The 11354-nt window shown below is 31.5% G+C and overlaps 1 protein-coding gene across 1 annotated transcript; it reads left to right on the top strand.

The window, feature by feature from the left end:
• The first annotated feature begins 9125 nt into the window (after nucleotides 1-9125).
• On the top strand, nucleotides 9126-11054 carry LOC146526544 (uncharacterized). Its single transcript, XM_085207029.1, has one exon. It carries the CDS (start codon nucleotides 9583-9585, stop codon nucleotides 11038-11040), a length of 1458 nt encoding a protein of 485 aa, XP_085063155.1. The 5' UTR covers nucleotides 9126-9582; the 3' UTR covers nucleotides 11041-11054.
• Nucleotides 11055-11354: the final 300 nt, after the last annotated feature.

Below are 11354 nucleotides of genomic sequence, written 5' to 3'. Positions count from 1 at the left end.
TCGTGCTCTTGAGCGAGATCGCCAAGCTCCTTGAGCGTGTTGTAGCCAGGAGGCTACAACACCATTTGGAGGGGACAGGTCCGGACCTCTCGGACCACCAGTATGGCTTCCGTAGGGGGCGATCGACGGTGGATGCCATACTGGAGGTAAAGTCCTATGCGCAGGATGCGGTGGCCCGAGGCGATGGAGTCTTGGCGGTGTCTTTAGACATCGCCTTCAACTCCCTGCCATGGCCCTGCATAAAGGAGGCACTGTTATACTATCGTGTGCCTCCATACCTGCGCCGCGTCAACGGGGCTTACCTGTCCGGTAGGTCTGTGACCTTTCCAGCTCCTGGAGGAGGTTGGAAGGAGTTCGTTGTGTCGGCCGGTGTTCCACAAGGATCGGTGCTGGGTCCGATCCTCTGGAACATCGGATACGACTGGGTGCTGCGGGGCGGCACCCTGAGGGGGATAAAGGTCCTCTGTTACGCCGATGACACGCTGGTCTTGGCGCAGCAGAGGACCTATCGAGAGGCGGCGGTCCTCACGACTGCTGGAGTTGCGGAGGTAGTCGGCCGCATAAAGCGGCTGGGCTTGGAAGTCTCCCTCAACAAGTCCGAGGCAATCTACTTCTATGCTCCTCGAAAGGGCCCACCGGCAGATGCCCACATCGTCGTCGGTGGCGTCAAAATTGACGTTGCCCGGAGCATGAAGTACCTCGGACTTGTTCTGGATGGTCGGTGGAGTTTTCGGGGCCGCTTTACATCTTTGGCCCCGAAACTGTTGAAGACAGCGGCGGCACTGGCGCGCCTTTTGCCCAATGTGGATGGGCCGAGCGCCTCTAGCCGTCGGCTGTACACCGGAGTGGTCCGATCCGACCGGCACAACATCACTCTGCTGCGACGTGCGCAGCGGGTGATGGCCATCCGGGCGATACGGGGGTACCGGACCATCTCCGGTGAAGTGGCGTGCGTGCTGGCTGGAGTCATGCCGTGGGACCTGGATGCTCTTTCTCTGGCGTCAGTCTATTGCCGGCGTCGAGGCCTAGCGTCCGGGGAACCGGCAAGCCAAGCACGCACTGAGGAGGCGCGGGTAGCCGCGGTTGAAATGTGGGAAACTCGGCTGGCAAATCCATCTGCCGGCCTGAGGAAGATCGAGGCTGTTCGTCCAGTGTTCCGCCAGTGGTTAGCGCGGCGTCACGGCGTCCTAACCTTCCGCACGACACAGGTGCTCACGGGGCATGGCTGCTTCGGGGGTTACTTGTGTCGGATCGCCGGGAGGGAGCCCGACGCTCGCTGCCACCACTGCGACGACTGCCTCGACGAGACGGCCCAGCACACGTTGGAGGTGTGCTCAGCCTGGGCGTCTCAAGGGGACGACCTTTCCCTGCCGGCCGTGGTCAAGGCTATGGCCGGCAGCGAGACGTCGTGGGATGCGGCAACTCCTTCCTTTCTGCCTAACCACTGGCGGAACACTGGACGAACAGCCTCGATCGTCCTCAGGCCGGCAGTTGGTGTTGCCAGCCGAGTTTCCCACAATTCCATTGCGGCTACCCGCACCTCCTCAGTGCGTGCCTGGCTTGCCGGTTCCCCGGACATTAGGCCTATTATTTCTTCATTTGGTTCATATATTTCATTATTTTCCATAATTTTAATTATTATTATTATTTGAGAATCAATAATTAATCAACGAATAATCCTATTTTCATTTAATATACCATCCTCTATTGAATGATATCAAAATTTACCTCCTTCTGAACATTCTTATAATGAACTTCCTATTTTAAGAAATTTCTAATATGGCAGATTATATGTAATGGATTTAAACCCCATTTATAAAGGAATATCCTTTTTTTAGAAATGGCAACCTGATCTAATTTAAATTACCAAAATAGAGCTTCTCCATTAATAGAACAAATTATTTTTTTTCATGACCATACATTAATAATTTTAATTATAATTACAATTTTAGTAGCATATTTAATAATAAATTTATTTTTCAATAATTATATTAATCGATTTTTATTAGAAGGTCAAATAATTGAATTAATTTGAACTATTTTACCAGCTATTACTTTAATTTTTATTGCACTTCCATCATTATGATTGTTATATATTTTTAACCGACTTCTGTAAGAAAAGGAGGTTATCAATTCGACTGTATTTTTTTTTTTTTTTTTTTATGTTTGTTACCTCATAACTTTTGACTGGGTGAACCGATTTTGATATTTTTTTGAAAGGTGAAGCTTCCCGAATGGTCCCATTTTTTTTTGGTCCATGTCTGACAATGGTATCCATGAGAAAATCACATAAGTCTTAAATTTGCATTAGGTATGTGCGCGACAAATAGACGCATAACTTAATGTCGCGCAAACTGATTTTGATGATTCTTTTTTTATTTGAAAGGATACACTTCAAGGATAATTTGGTGAAAGTTTGGCTAGGTTGGTGGATTACGGTGGAATACGGTATTGATTATGGAATACGGTGAAATTTGAGAAAGTTTGTTTTTTTTGGTAAAAAATTGATTATACTGTAATAGTTACAAGCAAAAACTTTTTAACTCGATGTCAGAAGTGAGATTCCTGATCGTCACATTTCTTTTCAACCAACCTTAAAAAAGAGAATGATCTCATTTTCAACCAACTTCAAAAAAGGGAGATTCCCAATTCGCCCGAATACTTTTTATGTATGTTCTTGTCAATATACCAAAATGTTACTTTGCGCAAAAATAATACCTAATTAAATGAAGTTTTACATGGGACAACCACAACCACTCGTTGACAACCACTACCACCACCATCACCACTCGTTCAAGAAGCATCATTTTAAGATCTACCCATCACTTAAAATCGTAAAATAAATTAATTTTTAACAAAAACAAAAACCGACTTCTAACAACGAACTAAAAAGTGAAAAATAATTTTACAAAGATTTTATAATTTTGAAGTCGGTGCTCAGTAGAACAAACAGGCTTAGTAATTAGATATTGTAGTAAAGGTGTTGTACAGCAAGTGTGTTGTATTAGCATTAGCTTGACACCGACTTCAAAATTATAAAATCTTTGTAAAATTATTTTTCACTTTTTAGTTCGTTGTTAGAAGTCGGTTTTTGTTTTTGTTAAAAATTAATTTATAGATGAACTTAATAATCCTTTAATTACATTAAAATCAATTGGACATCAATGATATTGAAGATGTGAATATTCTGATTTTAATAACATTGAATTTGATTCATATATAATTCAATCTAATGAAAATTTAAATAATTTTCGACTTTTAAATGTTGATAATCGAATTATTTTACCTATAAATAATCAAATTCGTATTTTAGTTACAGCTACAGATGTAATTCACTCTTGAACAATTCCATCATTAGGAGTAAAAATTGACGCTAATCCAGGACGATTAAATCAAACTAGATTTTTTATTAATCGTCCTGGAATTTATTATAGTCAATGTTCTGAAATTTGTGGGGCAAATCATAGTTTTATACCTATTGTTATTGAAAGAATCCCTATAAAAAACTTTATTAATTGAATGAATAATTATTCATTAGATGACTGAAAGCAAGTACTGGTCTCTTAAACCATTTTATAGTAAATTAGCATTTACTTCTAATGATAAAGAATTAGTTAATAAATAACATAAATATGTCAAATTTAAATTATTACTTTTTGTAATATTCTTTTATTCCTCAAATAATACCTATCAATTGAATAATTTCATTATTATTTTTTTATTTCTATTTTTATTAGTTTTATAATTATAAATTATTTTATTTTTAATTATAAAATTAATTTTAATTTTAAAAAAAATAATAAAAATAATTTCAAAAAAAATTTTTGAAAATGATAAATAATCTTTTTTCAATTTTTGATCCTTCAACAAATTTATTTAATTTCCCATTTAATTGAATTAGAACATTTATTGGATTATTATTTATTCCTTTATCTTTCTGATTTTTTCCTAATCGTCATTATTTATTATGAAATTTTATTTCTAATAAACTTCATAATGAATTTAAAACTTTATTAGGACCAAATAGAATTAATGGATCAACTTTTATTTTTATTTCATTATTCTTTTTTATTTTATTTAATAATTTTTTACGTTTATTCCCATATATTTTTACTAGAACAAGTCATCTTAATATATCCCTTTCATTATCTTTAACATTATGATTAAGATTTATAATTTATGGATGATTAAATAATACACAACATATATTTATTCATATAATTCCTCAGGGAACACCAACTATTTTAATACCTTTTATAGTACTAATTGAAACTATTAGTAATATTATTCGACCTGGAACTTTAGCAGTTCGATTAACAGCTAATATAATTGCAGGTCATTTACTTTTAACTTTATTAAGTAATACAGGTATTAATATACTTAATTATTTATTAATTATTTTAATTATTGTTCAAATTTTATTATTAATTCTTGAATCTGCCGTAGCAATTATTCAATCTTATGTAATTTCTATTTTAAGAACTCTTTATTCTAGAGAAGTAAATTAATGTCTAATCATAATCATTCCTATCACTTAGTTGACTATAGACCTTGACCCTTAACAGGAGCTATTGGAGTAATAACCTTAGTAACTGGTTTAGTAAAATGATTTCATAATTTTAATATAAACTTATTATTTATTGGATATATTATCGTATTATTAACTATATTTCAATGATGACGAGATATTTGTCGAGAAAGAACATTCCAAGGAAAACATACTATTATAGTATCAAAAGGTTTACGGTGAGGAATAATTTTATTTATTATTTCTGAAATCTTTTTCTTCATTTCTTTTTTCTGAGCATTTTTTCATAGTTTCATGATATAAAATTATCTGGGTAATCAGAATAACGACGGGGTATACCAGCTTATCCTAAAAAATGTTGAGGAAAAAATGTTAAATTAACACCAATAAATATGGAAATAAATTGAATTTTTAATAAATAAGGATTTAATAATAATCCAGTAAATAGAGAATATCAATGAACAAAACCCCCTAAAATAGCAAATACAGCTCCTATAGATAAAACATAATGAAAATGGGCTACTACATAATAAGTATCATGAAGAGTAATATCAATTGAGGAATTAGCTAAAACTACACCTGTTAATCCTCCTACTGTAAATAAGAAAAATCCTAAACTTCATAATATTGAAGGACTATAATTAATTTGTGTTCCATGTAAAGTTGCTAATCAATTAAAAATTTTAATTCCAGTTGGAACTGCAATAATTATAGTAGCTGAAGTAAAATATGCTCGAGTATCAATATCTATTCCTACTGTAAATATATGATGAGCTCATACAATAAATCCTAGCAATCCAATTGCTATTATAGCATAAATTATCCCTAAACATCCAAAAGTTTCCTTTTTTCCACTTTCTTGAGAAATAATATGAGAAATTATCCCAAATCTAGGTAAAATTAAAATTTATACTTCAGGATGTCCAAAAAATCAAAATAAATGTTGATATAAAATAGGATCACCTCCTCCTGCAGGATCAAAAAATGAATTATTTAAATTTCGATCAGTTAATAATATAGTGATAGCTCCAGCTAAAACTGGTAAAGATAAAAGTAATAATAAAGCTGTAATACCTACGGCTCAAACAAATAAAGGTAATTGATCAAATGATATATTATTAATTCGTATATTAATAATAGTTGTAATAAAATTAATTGCTCCTAAAATTGAGGAAATTCCAGCTAAATGTAAAGAAAAGATAGCTAAATCAACAGAGGAACCTCCATGAGCAATATTAGATGATAAAGGGGGGGTAAACAGTTCATCCTGTTCCTGCTCCATTTTCTACAATTCTTCTTGAAATTAATAAAATTAATGATGGGGGTAAAAGTCAAAATCTTATATTATTTATTCGAGGAAAAGCCATATCAGGAGCTCCTAATATTAATGGAACTAGTCAATTTCCAAATCCTCCAATTATAATAGGTATAACTATAAAAAAAAATATAATAAAAGCATGAGCTGTAACAATAGTATTATAAATTTGATCGTCTCCAATTAATGATCCTGGATTTCCTAATTCTATTCGAATTAAAATACTAAGAGATGTCCCAACTATTCCTGCTCAAATTCCAAAAATAAAATATAAAGTTCCAATATCTTTATGATTTGTTGAAAAAGGTCATTTTCGCTAATAAAATGGCTGAGTATATAAGCGATAAATTGTAAATTTATTAACGAGAAATTTCTCTTTTATTAAGTTTTATATTCAAATATGATTTAAAATTGCAAATTTTAAGGTATAGTAAAAATTATTAAAATTTAATAAATTAATTTAAGGCTTAAAGAATTTCTTTATAAATAATTTTGAAGATTATTAGTTTATTTAACTTAAAACCTTAAATTAAATAAAAAATAAAGTTCTAGTAATTATACCTAATGAAGAAAGAAAATTAAAAAAATAATTTATTTTTAATAAAAATTTTAATTCATTTTAATTTAAAAGAAAAAAATATAAATGAAAAATAAATAATTCGAATATAAATAAATAATATTACTAATCTACTTATAATAAAAAAAAAATAATAATAATAAGATTATTATTAATTAAAAAATTAATAATAATTCATTTAGGAAAAAATCCTAAAAATGGAGGTAATCCCCCTAATGATAAAAAAATAATTATAATTGAAAATTTAATTAAGAAATTATAATTAAAATTAAATAATTGATTTATATAAAAAATATTAGTAATATAAAATAAAAAACATGAAATAAATAAAAATATTGAATAAAATAGAAAATATATTAATCATAAATTTTCTCTAATTAATAAAGCTTCAGCTTTATTTTATTAATCAACCAATGTTATTAATTGAAGAAAAAGCTATTAATTTACGTAAAGAAGTTTGATTAAATCTTCCTACAGCTCCAATTATTACATTAAAAATTATAATAAAAATTAAAAAAATAAAATTTATATTATAAGATAATAAAATTATTGGTGAAATTTTTTGTCATGTTATTAAAATAAATCTATTAAATCATGATAATCCTTCTATAATATTAGGAAATCAAAAATGAAAAGGAACAGAACCTATTTTTATTAATATTGCAGAATTTATAATAATTGATAATAAATCATTAATAAATACTTTTATAAGAAATAAATTCAATAGGATAGAAAATAAAAAAATAATTGATGCAATAGATTGAGTTAAAAAATATTTTAAGGAAGCTTCTGAATTTAATAGATTATTGGGGGAAGAGATTAAGGGGATAAATCTAAGTAAGCATCCTAATCATGAATTTGATGAAATAGAAATTATAGTTCTGAAAAATAAAATAAATAAGAAAAATATTTTATTGGAATTATTAATTAATAAAATAAAAAATAAGAATAAAATATTCTAAAGATGAATTTAAATTCATTATAAAAAAAATATATTTTAGTGTAAAATGCACAATAATTTTTGAAATTATTAGATATAGTTTAATTCTATAAAATATAATAAAGGTAAAAAATTACATTATTTATCCTATCAGAATAATCCTTTTATCAGGCACTTTATTTTTAAAAAAAAGGGATTTCCTTTATATTTGGGGTATGAACCCAAAAGCTTATTTTAGCTTATTTTTAAATTATATATATATATAATATTTAATATAAAAAATATTAAACATGGTTTAATATATATTTAAATAAAATTTATATTTAAATAAAAAAATAAAAAAATATTCAAATATACACGTGTGTGTATTTATAAATATATATATATATATATATATATATATATATATATATATATATATATACAAATTAATTTATTAATTATTAAATTAAATATTATATTAAATAATCTAGTATATTATTATTTTTAAAATTAATTAATTATTATTTAATTAATATTATATTTATAATATTTTTTTTTAATTAATTAATAATCGTTTATTATACATTTTAATTTTTAATATGAATATTATAAAAATAGGAGAAAGAAAAATATAAAAAAAATAATAATTAATATTAATATATATATATGTCGGAGTTGGGTGGATTTCCCTCGCACATAGTTTTGAGTGCCCGGTCTACTGTGTGCTTTAGTGGATAATGTTGGCATGAGTAAACACAATTTATGATATTACGAATTAATTACAACACCGTAATCAATTCACAAGAAAGCAGCTACCGCTATCCCAGTAGGTAGATACACAACACGGAACGCGGGACAGTTACAGTGTCGTCTGCACCGGCCGACTGCCAAACACAAAGTGAGTCGATGTCCGTCGGCCACGCTTCGACTCGCCCCTTCCATACCAATGCATAACACTAACTCTGTCGAGCGCCAATAGATGGCGCTGGCGTTCCGGAACCACATCAATACTACAAATTCCGACACGGCCATCCTGCTAGCACACGTCCTCGTGTGTTGGTTAGCCTAGAAGAAAAAGCTACAACAGTACCTCGTACCGCTCGGCCAACCTACATCAGAACTGTAGTGTTTGTACACCATGTCACTGTCACATGACACTGTCACAATGACACTGTCTCGAGCTAAGGGGTGCGGGGTGCGCGTCATTACCGCGCGAGCCACGGGCGAGAGCGGACGCGGCGCTTGCGCACATCCTTAGTTGGCGAGCCAGTGCATCATAGACGACACTACAAGTGGCGACGAGGACAAGGGTTAGTCAAAAGATATTATAATACTAAAAAAAAAAAAAAAATTTTTAATAAAGACAAAGTAATATATGTTTGGTCAGTGAAAAGCGAAATTAGCAAGGTTGTTGTTGTTTACGGTTAAGTTTCAATGTAATACAATTAAATAAATCTTTTACCTCTGCATACCATAGTGATATTATAATTATCTTTGGTTGCAGCATTTATAAGGTTTTGATAAATAATTATTAGAAGTGGGGTAGATTCTTGTTGAAATCATATTTTTAAGTGGGTGTAAATGTGAAATGATATTATACTAGGATGAATTCAACTCGAGTCACATATATTATTCAATTATTGATCAATAAATGAAATGAATGAAATATAAAAATAAATGTATTATATAATGAAATAGTGTGATTGCTATATATTTATATATTTCTCATGCATAATATGTCATGGTGATATTATCTTGTAGCAATAGATTAGTAGTAATAAGTAATAGTATTAAATAATTTACAGTAATTTTATTAAAAAAATAATAATTGTAATAATCAGGAAACAAAAGCAATTAAACATTAGGGTATTATAACAATTAAAATGTATTTATTATATGTCATTATTGTAATTCTATTTATCTAAAATTTTAATTTAAATTAAGTATAAAAAATAGCGTTTTAAGAAGATATTTTGATTAATTGTATTCAATTGGTTATTGGAGAATTACCCCAATTGAGTGGTAAATACTTGGTACAAATGTACCCTCATTAAATTGGAAATATTTGGTACAAATGTACCTCCATTAGATTGGAAATACTTGGTACAAATGTACCTCCATTAAATTGGACATATTTGGTACAAATGTACCTTCATTAAATGTAAAATATTTAGTATAAATGTTCGTTCATTCGATTAGGTGCTTTCAATTTTAGGTCACCCCACACTGTCATCATCATCATGTCTGGCAACTTACCGTTATTAGAAAAACTTGATTTAGAGGGTGATAATGCATCATTAGGACAGCGATGGGAAAAGTGGAAACGGTCCTTAAGAATATACTTAGAGGCAACAGATATTACGACACCAGTAAAGAAAAGGGCGACATTGCTATTACTTGGTGGGCCAAGCCTACAAGAAATATTCTATAACTTACCAGGGGCTAATACGGAACCTACTAATAACAACAATGTTTTTGAAATAGCGATACAGAAGCTAAATGATTATTTTACTCCTAAACAGAGCAAGGTTTACGAAAGGCATGTCTTCCGCCTAATTAGGCAAGTGGAGGGAGAGAAATTTGAAAAATTTATTGTGAGGTTAAGGAATCAGGCGGAGAAATGTCAATTTGATAAACCAGAAGAGCATTTGATAGACCAAGTAACAGAGAAATGTCTATCAACAGACTTAAGGAAGAAAATATTGACAATAGGTGACAGTATAACGTTAGACAAGATAATAACTGAAGCTAATACGCTAGAAACTGTTAATAGACAGTTAGAAGAATATGGACAGCAAAACAAGAACCACGACGTTAACGCTATTATCCCTGCCAAAGGGAATAGAGATACTTCGAGATCCGACATCACAAAATTCAGAAATTTTCCAGACAAAACGTGCGGAAGGTGTGGTAGTTTTAAGCACACATCAGAAGGAAAGAACTGCCCAGCCATAGGAAAAACTTGTCATTTATGCGGCAAGTTAGGACATTTTCGACAATACTGCAAGACACAACTACAAAGAAAGCGGAAAATAGTTGAGCGCGATACACAAAAAGAAGGGAGACTATCGAAACAATGGAAGAAACGGAAAGAAATTGATAATGTTATAGAAGAAGAAGAAGTTGATTACGTTTTTAATATTAACAACGATGCGAATATATTATGTGACATTGGAGGTGTAAAAATAAAGATGTTAATCGATTCTGGCTCAAAATACAATTTGATTACAGATCAGACATGGACAAAGTTAAAAGAAGAAGGAGTGACATACTTGAGTCAAAACAATAATCCTGGGAAAACCCTTTTGGCATATGGCAGTAAAACTCCCCTAGACGTTTTAGGGTCATTTGAGACAACTATTAAGGTTAATAACCGTGAAGAGAACGCTCATTTATACGTTATCACAAATGGATCCAGAAACTTACTGGGTAAAGATAGTGCCGTAAAACTTGGTGTCCTAAAGCTAGGGGTTGATGTAAATCAAGTGAAGAATGAGCCGTTTCCGAAATTTAAAGATGTTTTGGTACATATACCAATCGACGACTTGCAAAAACCTGTTTCTCAACCGTATCGACGAATACCTATACCAATTGAAGGGAAGATTGAACGGAAAATCAAAGAATTATTAGAAAATAACATTATAGAAGAAGTTCATGAACCATCAAAATGGATTTCTCCTATAGTGCCAATAATTTGAACCAAACCCTTTTGCCAAAGATTAGGAAAGCCAAGTTCTTTACTAAGCTGGATATTAAGAACGCTTTCCACCAATTGGAACTCCATCCAGACTCAAGGCACATCACAACTTTTATTAGTTCTAAGGGTCTTTACCGGTATAAGCGCCTTATGTTTGGTATTTCCTGTGCTCCTGAAATATTTCAAAAGACTCTGGAAAAAATCCTTCTAAAATGTGATGGTGCTATAAATTTCATCGACGATATTTTGATTTATGGACGGACAGAACAAGAACATGATTTGCGTCTTCAAAGAGTATTGCAAGTATTAAAGGAA

This window comes from Heliconius melpomene, unplaced genomic scaffold (assembly GCF_056956725.1).
Source record: "Heliconius melpomene rosina isolate 202511_hmr_F unplaced genomic scaffold, ASM5695672v1 ptg000030l, whole genome shotgun sequence".
NCBI lineage: Eukaryota > Metazoa > Arthropoda > Insecta > Lepidoptera > Nymphalidae > Heliconius > Heliconius melpomene.
Note: the sequence above shows the minus strand (reverse complement) of the source record. Positions and strands in the feature narration are given on the sequence as shown.